General features: G+C 39.1%; 2 protein-coding genes across 8 annotated transcripts; one reads left to right on the forward strand and one right to left on the reverse strand.

Moving 5' to 3' along the window:
• Positions 1–11,250: 11,250 nt before the first annotated feature.
• On the reverse strand, positions 11,251–14,117 carry LOC104586419 (Tetratricopeptide repeat (TPR)-like superfamily protein). The gene is made up of 2 exons (XM_010243649.3): positions 13,695–14,117; positions 11,251–12,760 (listed from the first exon to the last, which is right to left on the reverse strand). The coding sequence occupies exons 1-2, from the start codon at positions 13,962–13,964 to the stop codon at positions 11,510–11,512; spliced, it is 1,521 nt and encodes a 506-aa protein (XP_010241951.1). The 5' UTR covers positions 13,965–14,117; the 3' UTR covers positions 11,251–11,509.
• Positions 14,118–14,294: 177 nt separating this feature from the next.
• LOC104586420 (uncharacterized) lies at positions 14,295–22,729 on the forward strand. Of its 7 annotated transcripts, none has more exons than XM_019195853.2 (8): positions 14,295–15,144; positions 17,031–17,106; positions 18,516–18,565; positions 18,750–18,791; positions 19,854–19,942; positions 21,955–22,119; positions 22,224–22,302; positions 22,398–22,729. In XM_019195853.2, the coding sequence occupies exons 1-5, from the start codon at positions 14,876–14,878 to the stop codon at positions 19,939–19,941; spliced, it is 525 nt and encodes a 174-aa protein (XP_019051398.1). In that variant the 5' UTR covers positions 14,295–14,875; the 3' UTR covers position 19,942; positions 21,955–22,119; positions 22,224–22,302; positions 22,398–22,729. The 7 variants fall into 7 exon arrangements, 4 of the variants coding, with proteins under 4 accessions (XP_019051398.1, XP_088750459.1, XP_088750460.1 ...); XM_088894333.1 differs by having other exon boundaries at positions 19,854–19,920; XR_016080186.1 differs by lacking the exon at positions 17,031–17,106.
• The last annotated feature ends 1,175 nt before the right edge of the window (positions 22,730–23,904 follow it).

Here is a 23,904-nt window from a genome sequence, read left to right on the forward strand (position 1 = left end):
GCATCTCCCCCAACTACGAATACTTGCAATCATTTGGGTGCTTATGTTATCCTTGGCTCCATCCATATAAAAACAAGCACCAATTTCGCTCCTCAAAATGCTATTTTTAGGTTATAGTTAACATCACAAGGGATATCGGTGTATGAACCTACGGGTCAAGTTTATGTGTCTTGTCATGTTTTTGATGAACACCAGTTCCCTTTCTCCTCTCACTCTTTCTTTTCTCTGTCCTCTATTGCATCTATACTCCACCTCTCTATGTTTGGTTTCCCTCTTTTAAAGGACCCACTAATACCATTTACACAATCACGCTAGCTCCTAGGCCAGCTTCAATCGCGTTGCAAGTTGAAGCACCTCCATCACCACCTTCTTCCCCTTCTAACACTCAACCCTTGGCTAGTTTACTTGAACCACTTCCACCGCCCCTACCTCCCACTCCTCTCCTTGTGGTCGTTCGCACTCACCCAATTAAAATGTGTTCCCAATCTAGGATTTTCAAATCGAAAGCCTATTCCACTAGGTACCCCATACCCATGGCCTTCACTGCTACCTATCCATGTGAACCGACTTCCAAATGCCATGGATCAGGAATTTATGTCACTACTACATGAAGGTACATGGGTCTTACTACCCCACCAGCAGCATAGCATATGAATGTGGTTGATTATACATGGGTTTACAAAGTCAAACATAACCCTAATGGTTTCATATCAATCGTTATAAGGCATGTCTTGTTACCAAAACAAAGGATTTTTGAAATGGCCTAGTGTTGACTTCATTGGGACGTTTAGCCCAGTTGTCAAGCATACTATCATTAGGATTGTTTTATCTTTGGTTGTCACCAACGATTGGCCACTTCATCAGTTGGACGTGGAGTACACTTTTCTCCATGGTGAACTCCACAAGGAAGTGTTTATCTTATATAGCCTCTGGGTTATATTGATCACTCTCGCCCTTTCAGGTGTGCAAAATGGTCAAGTCCATATTTATGGTGTACAACAGGCATCTCGAGTGTGATATGAAAAAATTGCTTCTACATTAGTTGATTTGGGTTTCTATGTTTCTAATTTAGATCCCTCTCTCTTTATTTACCATCATAATGGTTAAGCTCTTGTACGTTGATGATATTATAATTAATTACCGGTAACAATTATGATCTTGGGAAGTCATTCAACATGAAGGATCGATCTCAGCGCATTGTCCTACTTGGGCATTCAAGTCCATCGAAATGCTGATGGTTTATTCCTCTTATAGTCTAAGTACATTTTAGATTTATTGAATAAACCTGGCATGGTAGTCTGCATACCCATTTCCACTTTAGTCTCTCTTGTTATAGTTGACTTCAATTATTCTCTACCACTACAAGATCCTTCCCTATACCGCAACTCTTCAGTACATTACTTTCACAAGTCTGGACATTGCCTTTTGTGTTAATCATGCCTATCAACATTTACGGGCTCATCTTACCTTTGTAAAGAGCATCCTCCATTACCTCAAGCTAGGGAACTCTCTCCTATCGTCTTCATTTGTGCTCGGGCCGGCCCCTTGTGACTTACTACTTATTGTGATGTAGACTAGGCTGACTACCTAGTGGATAGACGTTCTACTAATGGCTATTGCATTTTTCTGGGTCGTAATCCCACTATTTGGTGTGCTAAAAAGCAACCCACCGTTGCTCGGTCCTCAACTAAAGTGGAGTACCATTGATTGGCTCATACTACTGTTGACATCAATTGGCTTTTTTCCCTCTTCAAAGAGTTCCAAGTGTCGATTCTTTCAACTCCCATCATCTAGTGTGAAAATGTCTCTACCATAGCTCTCACCCTCAACCCGGTTTTTTATGCTTGAATGAAGCACATTGAAGTGGATTACCACTTTGTCTGGGAGCTAGTGACTTACAAACTATTGGATGCTCGGTTTATCTCTTCCCTTGATCAGCCGATAGACACCAAGGGGCTTTCATCTTCTCATCTACGTGATCTCTTGGCCAAGTTGCATCTTGTATCTCCCCCCCGTTCAGCTTGCGAGGGGCTGTTAGTGATAATAGTGACACGTCACTCTCCTAAACTAATGGCATTCAGTCCTAGCTAGTAAAACACGTTCTCTGCCGTATATTTCATGTAAATAGCTATAGATAGTTGTTACCATAACAAATTACTTGCAATGATCTGTTTCTCTATATATAATGCAATTTGGATCGACCCAAGAACTCACGGGTGATCTTTCTTTGATCTAGTTCTGCTAAAACTTTTAATCCCTACATATATTTCATATATTTGATCTATTAGGCATATGTGTTTCTTCTCTTCTCTCCTTTCTTCAGAAGAAAGGTCATCATTCATCCTTTTCTTACAGACGAGTTTCAACACCAATGTTCTTCATCAAATGAGTTTCAGCAGAACATGTCATTGCTAGAGATTCTTGTTCTTCTCTAAAAAGGTTTGATACTTTTTTATCTTATTTCTCTCAAAATTTTTTATTTTTTATTCTCAACTCATTACTGTAAAAAAAAAAAAAGCAAAACAAGGCAAACATATATTTAAGGATGCCAATGGGTTGGTTTAAACTAAGGTTTTTAAAACTAAATCAGACAACAAACCGGTCAAGGGTTTGGTTCTCTAGTCGAACGGTCTGACCATTTGAATCGAATGGACAACCTGTTCTGATAAAAAAATAAAAAATGGCCAAAACTGTTGGATGGTTCAAATGGTTCGACTGCCCGGGTTGCTAACCAAATCAACGGTTTTTGACAAAATAATAGTTCTAGGGTAAAACGGAATCGGCCACCTGATGAGTTCCTGATTTTTCTGGTCCGACCATCCGGTCTGGTCTGGTTTGAAAACCATGGTTTAAACGATAAATCTAGCTTGACCCAACCTATAGTGATGTGGCATAATCCGGCTACTCCCTGCTAGAGACGATCTGGCTGCTAGCAACGACGGGGACTGGGTAACCTGCAAGAGATGAATCAGAGATCCTGAGGTGGCTTACCTGGCGAGGACACTCCGATAGCTAAGTTAGCATGTAGTAGAGAGCTTGAAGATGACATCAGAGGATTAGAGAGCTAGAGAGCAAAGATTACACATCATACCTTCGCCCCTGGGGGGTGAGGTTTTTATATACTGGAGTCCCTGCGGGTTTGGTGGAGTAGTTCCTGGATCCTCGCTGTGATGGGATCCTCTTTCGTGTTAGGTGGGGATAATGCCACCAACCGGTAAGGTTGCCCATCTCCGCCTGAATCGGGGAGTGGGTGAGCTAATATAGCCGTTAAGGTACGATCCCATAAGATGTGGGGTACGGTGGTGAACTCCTCGGGGTTGTCATGTGGAGGTCGGCCTGACTAGGTAGCGAGCTGCTTGTGAAGTGCCGGGCTATTTGGTGGCGAGTTGCCTGAGCTCGTGTTCTTCAAACCCGACCTGCTCTGAATGCCAAAGTGCCTTAATACTGAGATGATCTTGCACCGAGGTAGGCTTGTCCCGATGTGAACTCTTTTCAAGGTGGGCCCAGCTGTCCGAGCTCGATTTGTAGCAGACTTGGTACCGTTATCCTGGTCGCGAACTAGTACTGAGGTGATCTTAGTTCGGGATGATCTTAGCTCGAAGTAACTCTAGTTCGGGGTAAGAGGGTACTCGAGGTTGCTTTGTAGCGAACTGATCATGTTGAGCTGTCATTTGTGTCTAGTCATGTCCACGCGCCGATCTGATCATGCTGAATTGTCACTTATGCTGACTCACGTCCACGTGTCTCCCTGTTACGAGGTCGGGCCAAATTTCCCTTCATCCTATAGGGATTTGATTACTCATGTGTAAGATCGGGTTAGGATTTTTATTATTTATTTTAACCTGTTTTGGGTTTGGGTTGGTTTGGTGCTGATCCAGCCTGTTCGGTAATAAATAGTTAAATACCCTTATGAGGGTATTCTTGTAATTTGGTATAACTTCTAACCCCATAATCTTGATGCTTAGGGCCGTTTTTTTTTGTTTGCTTAGTTTTTCTTGTTTCACTACGAAGAAATGGCACTTTGAAACCAATAAACCAAATTCTAGTTAAAATTAATTATTCTTATTGGATTTTCAAAGTATGTTACAAAAAATACAATTAAAAAAATGTGGGCCAGGTCAGATGAAGTTAGGTTCGTAGAGGGGGGAGGGGGACATGTGTGATTAGATTGGTTCAGGTGGAAACATTGGAGAGTATAAACCTGACTCATTGACACCCCGCATATATTTGATGATTTTATCTATTAAAATATGAAAGATAACTTTGACTGCCTTCTACCATCTCTGATTTTTTTTACATATTTTACTCATAAGTTATGAAGAATGGCCATGCTTTTAAGTAGCTAAGCGGTTGTCACCAAATATAGCTTATGCTATTTATGAAGCTGAACCAGCTTAGCTGAATCAAAGCTTATCTTCAGCTCAACCCCTCCCAAATGGTAGCGACTCAATCAAAGTTTCATCCCTCCCAAACAAGTCCATTGTCTAGGGGTGCAAGTCAGGCAACCTGAGATTTTGAACCCCAACCTTAACCATAACCTAACTCGGCCCAATCGAAAGTTAACTTTGGGTTGGGTTGAGCTTAGGGTGGGCCAACCCCAACCATTCTCCCATCCTCTTAAAATCTTTCAAATTCTCTTAGGGTCCATGGGTCATATTCGAAATTGGAATCAAAATCCCTTGGTATCAGAATCAGAATGGCTAACCATAGTTTGTTTGATCAGAATTGGATTTGGAATAAGCTGGGATGGGATTTAATTCCCAAAGGAGGGGGAGGGAATATCTATTATTCCCTCAAATGGTGGAATGCCATTCCAGCAGGAATGAGAATAGAATTTTGATTCTACCCACCCAAATAGTTGGAATTGGGATGGCCCAATCCAATTCCGATTCTAGACCCCTATTCCTGTGAACCAAATGGGCCCTTAATCGTTTTCTTTTTAAAGGCAAAAGTTCTCTTAATCCTTGATTAAGAGACCTAAATTCAATTTTTATGACATATTGACCATATTTTTTATTGGTGTTTGCTTGTTCAAGGTATTTATTGGTTCTTTTTGTACAAAAGTAAGTAAATGAATATTTCGAATAATTAAAGTCTATTCTAAATTATGTTAGATTTACTATTTCATGATATTAAAAATAATAAAATGTAAAGTATAGAATGAAAATCACTAATAAGTAAAAACAACTAGTCATTAGGGTTAGGGCTAAAGAATTAAGAGAAATGAGCATGATACTGTGTAGTGGGGTTAAGAGAAATGAACATGATATTGTGTAATGGGGTTATAGTACTTATATACAATAACAAGAGTAGAGTAGAGTGGGGGTCAGGTTTCTTGAAACCCTTGCTTGATCATCAACTCAATACAATTTAACCTAACCAAGTTGCATCGCTACCATTGTCTCTCTCCAAAGTAGCTAGAGATGGCATTATGGCAAGTTTGGGGAAGGTTTTGTAAATTCTAGACCCTAGCTGCCTCCCTAAACTTCCAAACCCATACCCGCCCCAAAACCCATAGCAGGTTAGATTTTGAGAAACCAAACTCTCCCAACACATGAAAATGAAAAACCCTCCCCAACCCTACCCTCCCCACATTCAAGGGTAGGGCGGGTTGGGTTTAGAACCAGCAACTAATTTCCTATTATTTCTTGTTATATATAAGCAATAAAGAAGTAAAATAACACAAGCAAAGAACAAAATTCCCAATTATTTGATTAAAACATGTAAAAAACACATAAACTATCAATTATCATTCACATAAAATTCAAAATATTATTAAATTCAACACCTAATACATAAAGTTTATATGTTTTCCAACAATATGCAAACCAGGGAGGGTCAAGTTTAGCCTAATACCATACCCTACCTATACTCATATGGGCTGTAGAATCCCAAAACATGTCCCGCCCCAAAATCCATCTTTCAAGCAAAAAAAAAAAAAAAAAACTGCCCTATCAGGGTGAGTGGGGACGCGTACCCACCAGGTAGGATAGAAATTGTCATCCCTAAAAGCAGCTTAACAAAGGCAACTCAACCCAAGCTTTAGCCCTCCCAAACAGGCCCTAAATGGGATCCAGTCAATACGTGGAAAAAAAGTCTCTACCTCATTTGGGATCCAATGGTGTGCCCCAGATTAGTGCAATATGTCTCTTGGGCAATCAAGAAAAGGTCCAAAACATAGGTCTCAGATTGATCTTACTTATCCATCCGACTTCTTCGTGTCGGTGCTAATCAATGGCATACCATCAGCAATTAACGAGATCAAATTGGAAAGGGTAAAATACAAAAACCTCCCCTGTAATTTCACAAAAACCTATAGTTACCTCCCTTACATCTTTGTTCAGTAATGAAGACTTCAAAGTTACAAAATTACCCTTACAACTTATTAGAGCATCTTTTTATTTAAACTATAAATGCCAGATCCCTTTCTAAACTTTCACTAGACCTAATGTTTTTATAGAATAAAATTACTTTATTATTTTCAACCTAACTAGGTATTTTTTCTAATTAAGTGAAAATTTTTAAGAGTATTTTAGTAACTTTCCATCTGAATTGATAGATATAAGGGTAAAGTGGGTACTTTTGAAAAACTAATTCATTATACCAATGCTTCAATGCTTCATATTTAGGACAATAAAAAAGGGAGGTAACTATAGGTTTTTTCAATACTATGGGTCTGTTTGGTTCACAGTCAGAATTGAAATCTAAATGGTCTTTTCCCATAATTTGTTTGATTGGGAATGACAATTAGAATCAGCAAGAATGGGATTTCATTCCCAAGGGAAAAGAGGGGCAGGGAATGGCCATTCCCTCAAATGGGGGAATGCCATTCCAGTAGGAATGGGAATGAAATTCCAATTCCACCCAACCAAACAGTTGGAACTGGAATAACCCATTCCGATTTCGATTTCATACCCCTGTCCCCATGAACCAAATGGGGCCTATAGAGGAAGTTTTTTTGAAAGTGAAACATCAAGTGAGGTTTTTATGATTGTCAGAAACCTTAGGGGATGTTTTTACATTTTATCCAATTGAAAATTAGACACTCACAACTCACCATGTATACTTGTTAAACTGGTATGCATTAGTGCCCCACAGTTGGGCGCCTCACACAATTGAAAAACGCCTCCTGTCCTCCCACACATGCCGCTCCCTTGACGTGTGCAGAGCTAATAGGATGAACGTTAGCTAATGTCCTTCTTGTTAGCTCTGCATGTGTCAAGGGGGCGACATGTGTGGGAGTACAGGTGGCATTTTTCTTGATTATGTGGGATGCCTTCAGGGCATTGGTGCGAATTCCATTAAACTGTAATACTAAGATTAGGGGTGAGCAAATGGGTAGATTCTATTCAGAACTGACCCTACTCAATCTATTATAGGGTAGGGTCTAAATCCAAATTTTTGGAATCGATTCCCACCCATGCCAGTTCTAGGGTATAGGGGTTTACCTTATCTAAACCGGCCTTGGTTGGCCTTGGACCCGGACTTGCCTTGAAATAAACTCTGGAATACTTTTTTGGGATGTGAAGATTTGAACCCAAGCATTTATGGTTACAAAGGTCATGGTCTCACTTGACCATGACCTTTAAGTTTAAGTGATTTGATCATTTGTTTTTATGTTAATGTTTGAATGTGTATAATAAGTAATGTAAAAGGTAATATTTACAAAATTTAAATTTAAATTATAAGTTTTTTAAGGTAATTTAAATTATAAGTTTTGAACCATAAAATGATAGTCTACATATTAACTTCCTCAATTTAATCAAGAAAGATAATATAAGATTTTAAGTTATTTATATCATATTTATTAAAAATCAAGTTTTTAAATAACATGTTTTTTTTTTCCACAGGAAAGAGTAAAAAAAGAACAAATTCCACAGGTAGACCCTAAAACCAACCTTAAAACCGACCTTCATAGGATATGTTCCAAACCGAACCAACCAAGTAAGACTACGCATAGGGTGAGGGTGATTGGATCGGCTGCCAACAGAGAGCCCCCCATAGCCCATCCCCTCTGTGTAGGTGTGCATTGGGAAGTGGGAACATTTCCCTTGCTTGTGATGGGGAGATATTCCCAATGCACAGACGGGATGGGCTGTGGGGGGCAACCGATCCGATCTCTACTTCAGTTACTCAAAATATAAGATGATAAATACAAAACATGAATGAAAAATGAAAAGACTTTAAAACCTAACAATTCGTGCAGTCCCAACCAAACCCACATGAGCCCAGTGTAAATTGTGTTAGGTTTAGCGTAGATGGGTTTGGTAGTGAGCTTCTTAAAGCTCATGCATGCACTGCAAAAAATGCCCACTAAGCTGACAAGAAATAAGTCCCAAAATCAAATTCGTAAAAACAAGCTTCAAAGTATCGATACAGGTGGATATGTCGGTATTGGTACTTTTTTTAAGTTTTATTTATTTTTTTTCAAAACTATTTCAGTGGGATCAGTTTAAGGCCTAGAGGAGCATATTGAGAAGCCATTGGCACGATACGTATCGGCCGATACAGGTCCATACGTATCGATACTTTGAACCTTGCGTAAGAGGACAAACCATCTTATCTTTTCAAAATAAAACACTTTCATGTTATTAAAATGCATTATCCTCTTTGACCCCTCAAGGAATGGAGACAATCTTAGAAAATCCATTACATTTCATAAAATGTACAAATTAATAATAGTTGATAACTTAATATGAGATTAGGGAAAATTCCTCATTAGTACCCTGTATTTTGCACCTAGTGATTCAGTGCCTGAACTTTCAAAACGTGTCAATTTAGTATCTGCCATTAACCAATTGTTAACCATTCGTTAAGCGGCATTTGAAAAAGACACAAATGCCTTTGAGTGTCACCTATTTTTCTTTATCAACCATCCAAACATTGACAAAAAGTTAACAGTCCCAAATCCTTGCCTCTTCTATTCAAAAAAGTTGGGGTCATGTATCAGTGGACATTCTGGTAACCCCAACTTTTTTAAATAAAAGAGGCAAGGATTTGGGACTGTTAATTTTTTGTCAACATTTAGATGGTTTATAAAGAAAATTAGATGACACTTGAAGGGCATTTGTGTCTTTTTCAAATGCCACTTAACGACTGATTAACAGTTGGTTAATGGCAGGTACTGAATTGACACATTTTAAGTACTGAATAATCGCATTTTAAAATTCAGGGACTGAAGTGTCACTAAGTGCAAAGTACAGGAGGATACTATTCAAGAAATTTCCCATGAGATTACTACATAAAATCCATGGTGGTGTGATGGTAAAATCTCGGTCTGTAGGTGTGAGAACGTGGATTCAAGTCTAAGAGAGGCAACTTTGTGAAAAACTGAAAATGAAATAAAGGCTTATCACATCCACCCCTCCCAAGAACTGATGAGGGCAGATTTGGCCCTCCAGTGAAATTGCGACACGTGGCACCTCGTGACAACTAGGCAAACACCCAGGCAAACAACTTACCAAGTTGGTGTCCCACCCGGGCACCGGTCTGGCTGGCCTGGCGCGACCTACGAGCGGCCTACACGCGGCCTGGCGCGGCCTACACGCGGCCTGCGCGACCTGGCTGGATCAGCTTGGCACATGATCCGACCTGGCCGACCTGGCAACCTATAAGACGCCCACCGAGAACCATTAACGGCATACCCCGTGAGCTCGGTAGCTCGCCAAGGAGCTCGGTAGCTCACCAAAGAGCTCGCCACCAAGGAGCCAGGCAGCTCGACATAGTTCCCCCGGGCTTCTCGCCACTTGTAGGGTAGCTCGGTACAGAAGAGTAGTTTGGCGTATCGTAGGAAGATCTCCTGCCTGACAACCTGGCCCAGACACCGACCCGCTGACTGACACAGGCGCCGACCTGGCAACCTGGCCCGGACAACCCACCGACTGACACAGGCGCCGACCTGACAACCTGGCCCAAACACCGATCCGCCGCCTGACACAGGCGCCGACCTGACAACCTGGCCCAGGCGCCGACCTGGCCGCCTGACACAAGCGCCATCCTGACAACCTCGAGGAGTTCATCACCGTACCCGGTTCTGACGGGATATGACGAGTATTACCGTTTGAAGGCTTTTCACCCACCTAACCCGCGAGGACACCACTATATAAGGACTCCGACCCCCAAAGCCGAGGGGGGGAAGAAAAATGATGGTAACCCCTGCTCTCTAGCTCTCTCATTTCTCTCCAAGCTCTCTGTAATCAGAATGCTAACTTAGGCATCAGAGAGTCCCCGCCCGGAAAATACCCCCAGGTCCTCTGATTCAGTTCTCGCAGGTCCCTCAGCTCCCGCCGCCTACAAAGGAGAGGAAATCACCTCACGCGAATGGTAGTCGGGTTGCACTGCACCAGGGAGCTCCACCATCCTCTGAGTTGCAGACCGCCTAGGAGCAAGTCAAGTGACGAGTCCACCAGGCAGTTCGCCACCAGGGAGCACCACCAGGCAATTCGCCACCAGGGAGCATCACCAGACAGTTCGCCACCAGGGAGTTCGCCACCAGGCAGTTCGTCACCAAGTAGCTCATCACCAAGACACGTCACCACCGAGTCAAACAACGAGGTACTTAGCCAAAAAATTTATACATCACAAAAAATGGTATGTGACCAGAAACGGTTACATCAAGAACCCTTGGGTAATTGCCTTTGTACAGATTATTACATCTTCAAGTGCCTGCCAAATAAAAGAGAATTGGGTGATTTAAATGAGCTGCTCTATTGCCCTGTCTACCAACATACTTAAATATAAACCATTCAAAGCATTTACTACAGATTTGAATGTTGTCCAAAATCTTACAACAGGACCAAGGACAGAATCTGGTTTTCCCTTTAATGCTTTTAAAGACAGAAGAGAATTTGTTTCAAACAAAACAAATCCCCATCATTTTCTCTTGGTAGACTCCACAGCAAAATATACTGCTAAGAGTACTGCTTCTCCTACACCTTCCAAAAGAAACAAATAGATGACCATTAGATTTATTATATCACATTTGATACTTAGGCTTTGAATCCTGTGGTAATTGATCTTCACTAGTAAACCAGTTTTTAGATGAATTACTTGGTATTAGTTGCTTGCCACAGTGACAATGTCCAATCCAATCTTTTGGATATTATCTAGGTAATCTGTTGCCAAGAGTGATAAAAAGAAGGCCTTAGGTAGACTTTATACTTTTGGATACTAGATGCAATAGAATAAAATTTATGAATAATGTTAATAATCTGAAGTATTAACACTATAATTCCAATAGTCCAAGGATTATTGTATCTCCAAAAACTAAAAATAGATCACAAATTAATTGAAGTGTATGGGGGACCAATTGATCCTTAGTTAGTAGAGGACATTTCAAATAAAAGAGTGGTATCACATCCAAGGTATAAATAAAACAGTCTCTATAATCCCAACCTCCCCTGACAACTGATTCCATGACCAAGACAACACAATACCTATGCTTTAGAGCGCTATAGAGGGGGTTTAAACTATTAGAGCTTCAGCAGAAACATAGATTAACATCCTTTGATCATTTTGGTTGCTCTTGTCTTAAGCTCAGTATCTTCTTTGTTTCCAAATCTTCATCTATCCCATCATCTTTCATGGTTTGTACAAGCTCATCCACTTCCTTTCCTCCTCTGATATTTGCCTTGATCAAGGCATGGTGCATCTCCCTGTTCATAGGGATTACCATCCTCAACAAGCTTACAAAGGCTTCTGCACTTTTTACATCACCTTCATCACCAAGCCAATTCAATATGCATTTAATCACTTTAGGGTTCGGCCTCCAGTTCTCATTACCCACTTGCAAAGACAACGACAAAGCTTTTTTCATACACTCCATGGTCTTCTCAATCTCACCTTTACCTTCATATCCCACTGCTACTATCACCCAACTGTTAGGAATTGGAGTCTTACCTCTCGTTTCTATGCTTTTAAGCAATGTCTCCGCCTTCTCAGATAACCCTTTCTGACAATACCCAACAAGGACAGTGTTTGGCACTCGAAAATCATAACAGTTACCAGATGACTCCCATTCCTCTAACAACTTTTCAGCTTCTTCAAATGCATCAAGCTTCATGAGTGATCCCAGCATCGTAATATAGTCTCTGTTAATATACCTCTTACAAGCAGCTTTCTCAAGACACCATAACCTGATTACCTCATTTTTATTCCCAACACTCGCATAGAGTGAGATCAGATGATTGTAGCCAAGCCCATCCTTATCTAGCTTCTCTTCTGATTTCTTAAGGGCACTAATTGCCTTGTCAATAATACCTGCTTTTATATAGAAACTGGCCACCATGGAATATGTATTCCAGTCCATGGTGATGTGGGATTGGCTTTCCATTTCTTCTAGAAGCTTCTCCATTCCATTAAGATCAGATCTCATCCCGTATGAGGTGATGCAGATTCTGTAGCTGAAGTTGTCAGGGGAGACTCCGTTCTCCTTCATCTCGATCAGCACATCGAGGACTTTTTCATACTGGCTCATTTTTACGTATAGAGACATGAGATCATTGTATGTAAGACAGGATGGAGGAAAGCCTATCTCCTTCATCTTCTGAAAATGGGACAAAGATTTATCAACCAAGCATTCTCTAACATAACAGTTCAAAAGAGCACCATAGGTCTTCTCAGTCTTATCTTGATCATCCAAATTGTTGAAGTAGCTTTCAGCAGCTTGGAGCCCATGAACCCTACTAATTAGATCCAACTGCACAGCATGCTCCCTTGATGAAAATTTACAAATACCTTTGTTACCCATCCACTCAGATATCTGCATCCACGTAGCAACACCAAGCAAGAAAATTAGGAAAAAGTACAACTTGCAAATGGTATAGCTAAGTGAAAACCAACTGCTTGTAACACCAATCAGAAATCCTTTCTTCCTCATAGAAAAAGTACAGGCAATATGAAAATGAAGTACATCATAAATTGGTTATCTGTGAGAGACCTGTTGTTATCAAATACAACTACTTTAAGACTAGTTACACTCAGTGACATAAGATGCCCTAACATCAATTAAACAAGCATGAAGGTGCATATATTTTGTTCTAAGCAATGAGTAATGACATATCTGTACGCTTAGCATATTAAGTTAGAGCTACAATAGAGTTATTATCATTATAACTATTACATATTAATTTCTAGTACTTGCCCTATTTCCATTTCTTTCCTGGACATGTCTTTAATTTTTTACGTTTGCTCTCTACATGAATTACCAGAGAAATCTTGGTATGTTTTAATGGGCAAAATGAAAAATGCCAAGTGTTGTTCCAACTTTGTCAGACTATTCCTCTGTTACAAACATCTATATCTTTCAAACTCTAAACTCTAATAACATTCCATTGGCTTAAGCTGTAATACTCTTCTAACAAAGAGGGGCTCGTGACGGGCTTAGCACTTAGCGCTCCCTTTGAAGGAAAGCTACCTTTCTGATCAACAAAAACCGTAGTGATATTATTCCACTCAAATACAAAGGGAAGACATGATCTGTACAAGTGCATTTCTACAGAATCCTCAAATTCAAAACCAACCGGGGAATGAAATTCAGTTCCTTTACAGTTCAAATTATGAAATTCAGTTCCTTTACAGTTCAAATTATGAAATTCAGCATTTTCTGTACCATTAAGATCCTTCATAACCGAATTCGAAAGAAAATTGGAATTCTAGACATGAGATGCTTATGTAATCTGGGAACAGAAAGGAACCTCTAGTGCGTGTGTGAATCTTCTGCGCTTGCGGAGAGCGCGAACGATGCGTTGGAGCTCGGCTGCTCCAATCTTCTTCCCATTTTCGACCCATTTGTCGAGCTCCGGAAGGACACTGGAGCCAGGTTGTCCGAGAGGACTGATCTTCGAAAACAGAGTAGTCTTACTGACACTCCTGGTATGGCATGATCTGCTCACTGATATGATTTCCGTGATAGTTTCAGAGATTAGACGAATAGACCGGAAATTTAATCTCAAGCGATTCAACATCGAGAAAAGACTTGAGTCCGTTTAAGCGAAGCAACTCTGGCTGGTGAGTTCTTGGTAGAAGTCTAGAAGATGAAGTTGCGAGTTGCCTGGCTTGAGAAGCACGGGGTTTAGGCCACCTTATTAGGGTTTTAGATTTGAAAAGTTTTCAAACTGTGCCAGTGCCACGAGGAGACGAGGAGTTAATTAAGTTAACTCAAGCCCTAGCCCCTATGCGCGTGATCGGATCGGCTGCCCACAGCGCGCCCCACACACCATCACCAATGGAAATGGAATCAGACGCACAACGTTTTCAAGGGATGCTCACGGTTCGGTTTGGAAATCGAACCGAATAAATACATATAATATATTAATAAATAAATTAATTAATATAATGTATACAAATATTATCGGTCGGTTCATCGAACCGATCGGTTCGGTTTCTCGGTTTTTACCAGCACCCCTCCGGTCCAGCCCTTTCCAGCCTTTTGCCGCCACCCGACGGAGCCCAGAGCCCAGAGGCAGCAGGCAGGTGTGGTTAGCAACAGTTGTCCCTTCACTTCGATTCTCTCTTCTTCCCCCAGTAAAAATGGCGAAAGATCAAACTCGAAGAAATGGATCTTTACCAGAAAGAGATGACAGAGAAAAGGATGAAGAAGGATACGTGAAAAGAGAAGATGGTGAAGAAGAGGCACCAACGCACCATCGTAGAGGGATCATGAGAGCAAGTCCAAAAGGAAAAAGGAAGAAGAGACTGACAACAACGATGACGAAGATGGAGACTCCAGGGGGCACGAAGGAGACAACAAGAGGAATAGTAGAAGGAAGGAAAAGAAGAAGAAAAGGTAGAAGGTCTCGGAGGCATCACAGCGACGACGATTCGTCTGCTTCGTCCTATTCTTCTTATTCGCCGCATTCTGAAGATTCGTATTCTGATGATTCTGAATAGGAGAGTTCTGATTACTCTTCGGAAGAAAGTGAGAGTGAAGACGAGCGGAGGCGGAGGAAGAGAAAGGAGAGACGTCGAAGACGGAGAGAAAGAGAGAAGAAGGATTGGAAGAGGAGGAAGAGGGGCAATGACGAGAAGAAAACAAAGGATAAGCATAAGAAGAAAAAGTCGGATAAAGCAAAGGAGGATGGGAAGAAGGGAGCTGCCACGAATTCATGGGGGGAAGTGCGGCATTATCAGGGAAACTGACATGAGGTAAGGAATTGCTTTTGCAATTCAACGGAGTGCGTATTCTTTTTCATGATTGGTACTGATTCTATTCAAGAATTGAAATTAGCTTCAGTCCTCTGCTTTTACGAATATTAAATCTCAAAGTTGGATTCTGCATGGAATATTAACTCTGGAGGTTCGATATGTAAGTTTGAAGGAGTGCTCTGCTTACATTGTTAGTCAAGTTTCTGACTTTGGTCTGCTGTTTAGTTTGTTAAATCGTTGAACTTCATTAGTTATGATGAAACGTGAATAGGTAATGCACATTAACATAATATTGTCAAATTTGTTGTTTCTGGTGGCAGATTTTGCCAATTAATTGGGATATGAAAACCTTGTGAGCATCAGAAAATTCATGTATAAATCCACCTGGTTTGTATCTGGAAAATGTACCTTTTCCACAGTTTAGTTTTCAGTCTTGAGAAAACCCATTGCAGAAGAATGGCTCGTATCTTGAACAAGGTTCAATACATCTTTTTTGCAAAGTGTTTCACAAAAGCAATTTTAAGGAAGTCTCTATAAATCTTGTAGAGATATGAAGAATATTAATTTTCATTATCAACTGATTTGGATATTGTATAAGATGCAAAAAAAAAAACAACATTTTGTTTATATAATAAGTGTTACGTTGCATTTGATGAATAGTTTGTGGGTATGTAATGTGTTTTTTCTTTAATGTTTATAAATATATGTAAAACTTAAAATGAATGCAATTGCAATTCTCTTATTTTCTGCCTCAATTTATTTTGATTTTAGATTAAGTTTTACAATATCTATTCACTAGTTTTACTTAATATTTTATTGTTTATAACTCATTTTAAAGTTTTATTTGTATAGTTAATAAAGGATAGTCTTGGTTTCAACATAACATAAATCAATATGCTATACTGGCAACTTATTTAGTATTATTAAAAAAAGTCAGAGGTTGGTGTACATTGCAAAAGTTTTCTCAATTAAAAGCAGGTTTATATGGGACTGGGCTGTGCAAGAAGTTTAAGAAGGTCCACAAGAGGAAGTCATTCCACACTGAAATTTAGGAGATAACCAAGTGGCCATAGGTCACAACTTTAATTAACCAAAAGTTTTGGGGAATACAAATAAGGATAATAGTGGTCATGGCTTTCTCTTATTGATGGAGAACGAAATACTTGTCTTGATAATTTTTCTCTTGCTTTATGGTAAATTTTGTACAAATGATGTTTTATTTTATATTTCTTGCATCTTAAAATCTTAGGATGGCAAGTGTAAGAACGCAGGTTCAAGCCTTAGAGAGGCCATTTTGTGCAAAAAAATGCCAAAGGTTAGGTTCATAGTCAGTCCACCCCTCCCAAGACCCAAGATAACTCAGACCAACATGTAATTACCATTTTTTATTATGTCATAATCATGAATATTTTGATATGACATATTTCGACTCCTAGTTTTGTCTAATTGGGCTGCCAACTTTTACTCCAAGTGTTTTTGGAGTTTGGTGCTAAAGGTTCAAACTCAAGTTTCTCCAGGAAGATATGCAAGGGACGGCTGATAAAATGCATTTTAATGATGCTCTACCTTGTCATGCCATTCATTTCTGATCTAGATGCCTATATCCATAGATAGGTGACTTCAACTTTCAACAAGTCTTACCCTCTGGTAATTCCATTTTTTCTTCTCTTTTTCCTTTTGAGATTGGTAACTCATTGAGTTTTAAAACCAGAAACCTAGTAGACTGATTCCCAATTATCCATATTGATGAACATGAAGCTTTCACATCTTTAAGTATAAATCCTGTATTGACACAAAGTTATCAATATGTTGAAGTTAATAGTAGTTCTTTTAGTGAGCTTTTACTTTTTTTCTGACAAATTGCTTCTTTTCTTTTGGAGGAACAGGCGACCAGAATTCACTGCATGGTTAGCAGAAGTCAAACAGGGTGTCCCTGTCTCACACACTTCATGGAAGCCACAAGTAAACAATTGTGTGGTTACAATAAACAAATAATCATATATGTTTTTTAAGGGAAATGTTGTTCGGGTTCGTGTCTTAAAATAGAAAAACTGAAAGTGAAAAATAAGTGTATTCCCAGTTGTTGAAAATTTGAAATAGCTTCCTCCCTGAAATAGGGTTTTCTTGCATGTGGAAGCCTGGAGCGCTCATATAGCAAGTATGGACCATCCATGATCCATCTAATAAAGGTAGTCTTCCAAATTGATGGTGCTATAGTTCCAGAAAGCATAGCTGTCAAGGCATAACCTATGTGACTAGGCACCCTTGGTTGGCAGAAGTTACCTAGATACCTTGACAAATGTGGGAGGAAGTCATCTAGTGCCATTTTTCCATGCAGTGCTAGAGAGTAGGTAATGTGGGTGGACAACTATGAATCCACTAATATCACCTTTCCTTGATGTAGCAAATTTGAGTCCAATAGCTTTAAATATGGCAAAAGGAAAGGATTAAGTGGAAATGCAAATACCTTTGACCATGGGAAAAAGCTACATGGAGACTCCTTATACCATGTCAAATATGAACTGTATTAAAGTGGGGATTCTTTTATGAAAATGTCTTGGATTTGAGTTTAGATGACTTGCATGTGTTTTTTTTTTGTTTTTCTTTTTTTCATTTTTGTAAACCAGATATGTCCTAATGAAGAGATAAAAGGCACTCTTCCTTGAGATAACTGTTGATTCATGGGTATTAGTCTTTGACAAGTATTCTTTTTTAACTATTAATTAGAGTTATGCCTAGTTTGTCAAAATAGGTTGTGTTTAAATCATCTAAGTTTAATTCACCTTTCTAAAACATTTTTCCACCATCCAAGTGGTAGCAATAAAAACCACATGGTCATAATTATCTTTACAGTTGATCATTGACCAAGTTTACTTATTTATTTTGACACTTTCAGTGACTGTTTGACTCACCAATCTTTTCATTGTCAGCGATAGGTAATTTATGACCCAGACTGTTCTTGAATTAATGGATCTAAATGACTATAATCTAGCATCTACTTGAGCAGTGATTTGGTTTGGACTTCTTGAATCGGGAACCTGTTCCAGTATCTAGTTCTCATTTTCTCACAGATAGTTTAGTGCAATAACCAATAATGTTAGAACTGAAATTTTCTTCTTTTCCATTTCATAGCCAAATTCAACTACTATTGGTGTTTTTTATATTTCATTTTCGCTTTGTACCCAAAAAAAAATTCTGGCTAAAAGTGTTCATTTTGCCAAATTTTTGGTAATTTACATTTAGCTTGTTTGATTTTATGTGTAAAATAATTAACTGAAGGAGATTTGTCCATGTCATTCAATAAACTTAAAGGTGCTTCTAATGAGTTGGAGATTCCTGTACCCTTCTGTAACTCGAATTTTTTATTACAGGTGAACCAGGAAACTCTATCTAACTGGGAAGAGAAGCAAATGTTCAAAGAGTAAGACTAGACTGCTTTAAACATTCTATGAGTTTGTTGGATGAATTTAATTATTCCTAATTAGGATTCCTATATGAAATAGAAGAAAATATATTGGACTCTAGATGATACATCCATATTGTATTTGACTATTTTTAATGCTATTTTGTCTGAGGTTCTCTGCTAACTTTTATCCTTCTTACAGGTTCATGGGGGATCATAATACAGCTATCTTTCCTTCAAAAAAGTAAGATTCTACTCCATTAACTGCCCATCATGATTCCTAATTTCAAGTAACTTTGGTATTCATTATTGTTGTGAAGGGGAAGGGGATGTGAAACTTCTCTATGGCATTTCTGTGTTCTTCCAAGTAGTGGGTTCCGTTCTTATAATTTTCCTGTCACTGGATTCAGTTGTTCCCTCACCATTGATTGAATGAAAATTTGCTTGGATTGATAATATGAAGCTTTATAACAATGAATAATTTTTTATTCTGAATAGATGAAGTAATTTCTTTTTTGAGAAGATAACAGATTATTTTATTTAAAATAAAAGACTGAAGATTGTTACAGGAATTAGAGCAATACCTTCATATTGGTGGTTAGCCACACTTACTGACACAAACATTCATTGCAGAATCCCCCCCCCCCCCCCCATTTGGGGGACTAATTCCCAAAACATTCGATTCCTCATTGCCACTTGCTTTGTAAGTGAATCGCCAAAGTGTTTGCAGACCTTGGAACCCAACCCACTGTGGCTTGAATAGCACTCAATATATTTTACTTCCCTTACAGCATGCCTATATTTCCATGGGCCTTCTTGGAAAGATGAAGTAAAACTGTATTAATTATGTCAATCAAAAATCATATGCAAGTGATTCCCATGGACACAGGAATTATGAGGCTGAGGAAGATCCTTAAAAATGCAAAAATTGTCTTCTTTGCAAAGTGTCAAATACAAAAAAAGGACTGGCAACGAACTTCCCTGAATTGCTTGTGGACAGTTAATTGGGTGTAAGATGTAGCAACAGCTTCCTAAGCACCACTTCATTCATCTGAAAATGGTCATAAAAGTACAGGCATTTATTTCCAGCCACATCTCTCATTAACAGCCAAAAGTATAACTCTCACCACTTGTGTTGGAGATTTTGGTTGTTCTGGTTGCCTGATCTTTGTTTTTTCTTGAAGTTCCACTCCCCTCTTTGGGACATTATTACTCCAAGTTCTCTACTTGCCTTCTTTCATCTCAGTTTTATTATAAACAGTTCAATTATTTTAAAACTTAAACTACAAACTTTTCATGATTGCAGATATTATGATTTAGATGCTTACCACAGGTGCAAGATGGAAAAAGAAAAGAATAAAGGTTCAAAGAAGGTCCTGGAAAACAGAGCATAAAGTATGATGTATTTTTTTTCTTTAATTTTGACTTTTCTTATTCCCTATAGGTAAAGGGGAGTGATTTAGGAAAAACAGTGAGGAATTATGATTCCCAAATGCAAAAGTCCTAAAAGATTTAACTCAGGAGGGCCCATAAAGTTCAAAGGCTGTATGGAGTGAAAGGAACAAACCAGAAAAACATAATTATTTTCTTTAATTGAAAAGGTTCTAATTAATGTTGAAATCAAGGTTAAAATATTTACAACATATCAGTGCATATCAACCAATACATATTGGTCTCTGAACCCACCAAGATGCCAAATAAGGGGATTTAGGACATGTGGCCACTTTTGAAGGTCAAATACCCTTCCCAGAGATGCCCTGACTCAATTTTTGAAGCTTGAAACATTTTTAATCTTAGCATATTGCCCTTCTGAATCTCATGATATGCAATTTTTTTGTATTGTGTGTATCGATTCTTTGAACCCTGTTCAAAATCCTCCTACTCCTAAAGACTAGAAGGCCCATAAAAGAAAAGCTCTACATTTTTGTCAGGAGGTCAGATGAGGAAGATCAGATAACCTCAGATTTGTTATTTTACATTGAATTGTGGCTCTACACTTAGACATCAATCATACATTACTACAATAATACTTAAATGTTATCAAGTAAAACTTTTAGCAATTTGGACAACTATACATTACTACAATAAACACATCATACATTACTACAATAATACTACTTATTTCTTTCTAGAAAGAAGCATCTGCCAGTCTTTCTCAAAGCTAAGTATGAATTATCATTAATTCCATTAATGTATTTTGCATTGCAACATGTGGGTAAGATATGAGAGAGAGAGAGAGAGAGAGAGAGAGCACAGGTTTATGAATCCAGTACTTCATTGCTGCCCCTCCTTTATTCTATGCAAGTACTCAACTTTTTTATTGTACTCTTGGGGGTATAACTAAATCATTGTATGTTTTTAGTTTTGTTCCATTGTTGCCATGTCTAGTATCATTTGCATTAAATTATGTAAATACTTGTCATTGTTTTTGCGTTTAATCGGGAGTTTTGTTTATGTTAGGAGAATTCACCCCTAAAAGCTAGCTATTAGAGGGAGGGAACCCGAGCACATATATATATACTGCACAACAGCATCCCATACTACCAATGTGGGATATCTCACATTAGCATACCATACTACCAATGTGGGACAAATGGATCGTAACATTCCACCACACTCCGCAGTCCTAGTACCCACGCAGGCTGGCTTTGCACTGATCCACCTAGCCCTGGCCGAACACTGCAATACTGACACCACCACCTATGCCGCACATTTGAAACTGGGAGGCATAGTTTAGGCTCTGATACCAGATTGATATCCAACTCTTCCTAACGGCAAGAAGAGGTCAGTCCATGCCTTGGAGCTATGGTGAGTAGGGGTGTCAATGGACCGGTTTTGGGTTGGACTCTGTCCAAGTCAAAATCAATTTGGACGGATTGGATGGACCAATAAGACATATTGGATTGGACCTGGTCCGTCCATAATGAAATTATATTGGATTAAACCAATATCTGGTCCATTGATAGAAGATAAGAACATAGGTGTCAATGGACCAGGTTTGAGTTGAAACTAATCTAAATTAACAGGAATTTGAACAGATTGGACAGTCTCTGCACCAGTCCAAAATGGTCCAGAATATTCATCGGACTGGATTGGACCAGGTCCATTTGTAATGGACTCACATTGGACTGGACCGGATTGGACCAAATCCAGTCCAATTGACACCCCTGGGTGGAAGCACCTCCTCAAGAAGGAGAATTACCAGATTCATTTAGGGCTAAAATGATTCATAACCTTCAAATGGTAATCGACTAATGGGCAGGTTTTATATTGCCTGCTATCAGTTAGTTACAACGGCTTCTCTAGCTGCATTCAATCGTTTGCTAACATAGTATTTTATTGTATAATAATACGGTAAGCTAATATTGCCAGCTGACACGCTATGTGGTGATTGGTGAATGGTTCAGGTGCTGCAGTCTTGCACGGGCTTGGTGTGAGGCACGAATGTGGGCTGGGCTTATTGGCTTGCCGGTATATGTATCAGTTTACTTAGGCAAGAATTGATGCTAGAGCGTGAGAAACAGAAGGAAGAACAAATGGAAGCTTTAAAGCATGCTATGGAGAGCGGAATGGTAATTGTCTTACTTTACCGCTCATCTGTCTTGAATTATAAATTCTTTAATCAATGAAACTTTCTGAATTGCGTCATCTAGTCCCTCCATTTTTGGATTTTCAGGCCCAAGCTGTGAAAGAGCAAGCTCAGCTTAGGGAAGAAATGGCTTGTCAGTACAAGCTTGGCAATTTTGACTCTTGAGGCGAGGAAACTGATCTCTTGTAATGCTTAATCGTGCATAGGTTAATCATCTTTAGCTGAATTTTAACAAGATTATTCATAATTTCATATCCTCAGGCTGTAGACTGTAGAGGGATCAGAGCTCGCTCTTGTTTCCAGAGCCTAGTGCTAGTCTTTTTGGTGTTGCTGGTGCCACTGCTGATCTTGTGTTTTAGAAAAAGCTGTTTCTTTGGAAGCCGCAGGGACAACTTGAACCTTTTGCTCACCCCCAGTTACACGGAAAGTCAGTGACTCGGTGGACGATATGGATGCACCCGCCGGCCTTGACCAAATTAACCTTTGTATTTTCTTTGTCACAGCGTTGTTCAATAAATGTTTCAAACGGTCAAATACGTCCAAGGTCCAACTCAGGCGACTCAAAATCTCAAATATTATACGGCATTGCTATGGAATTGGCTTTCCAGTTTCTTCCTTTAACCATGCCGTATCTCAACTCTGATGGCACCGTTCGTCCACAGGTTGAACGGTTCTGATCATTATTATAGGCGAGTCCCAAAGTCAAGCATCATCATTCACGTGATTATGATACCGGAAGGGTTTTTAGTTTTTACCAATCAGATTCTAAACTCTACCCCGTGATTTATGATTCTAATCAATTGGTATTAAAGGGCTGTTTGGCAAGTCCTTATACATAGATCTTTCAACAGTCCAGATGTATCAAGCTTTTGGGATCTTGTCTAGTTGTCTTTAAAGATCAGACCGTTTGATTCGCACATTGTCTATTGGGCCATTAAAAACAGTCGGGAAGGCTATTTGTGTGGAAAATCCAAAAGCTTCATTTGAAGGCTTCTCATTTTTGCCATTTTTGGTCTTTTGAGCTTTTACAGATAAAAAGATGTGCCAAATACCACCTAAGTTTTTTTCTGGTATCATAGTCCAACACATTTATTAAGGCTCTATTTGTTTGCAATGCAATTTCATTTGTACAATTACACATGTAAAGGAGTATAAACTAAAGAAGTGTAAATTCTAGTTCACTTTTGCTCTGGCTATTATTATTCTTTAGGTTATATTTTACTTCATTTGCACTGCAAACAAATAAAAGAAAGTAAATTTAAAACAAAATTAAATCAGAATTTGCATTCTTATGCTTTTACACCAATGCAAATGAAATTGCATTACAAACAAACTAGGCCTAAAGAAAAAATTAATTGAACTTCCAATTTCTTCTTGGAAATGCAAGATACTGGAAAACTTCATATGCAAGGTTCAAAGTATCGACACAGGCTGATACGCTGGTAGGGTGTATCGGTACCTTTTTTTTAAGTTTTATTTATTTGTTTTTCAAAATCGGTTCAGAGAGGTCGGTTTAAAGCCTGGCTACCCTCTGAACCATGGTCTGACCTGACACAACCCCTAGAGGGGCGTATTAGGAAACCATCGGCACGACACATATCGGCTGATATGGGTCAATACATATTGATACTTTGAACCATGTTTATAGGTATCGTAAAGAATTTTGTTTAATCAAAGCTCCTCCAATATCATGTCTTTCCCGCAACATAAATTTTCCCTATTTTGATGAAAAGTAATTTTTTCATCTTTATTTATTAAATGAGTTAGA

The sequence above is a fragment of the Nelumbo nucifera genome, chromosome 1 (genome assembly GCF_055504915.1).
Source record: "Nelumbo nucifera cultivar China Antique chromosome 1, China Antique-T2T, whole genome shotgun sequence".
NCBI lineage: Eukaryota > Viridiplantae > Streptophyta > Magnoliopsida > Proteales > Nelumbonaceae > Nelumbo > Nelumbo nucifera.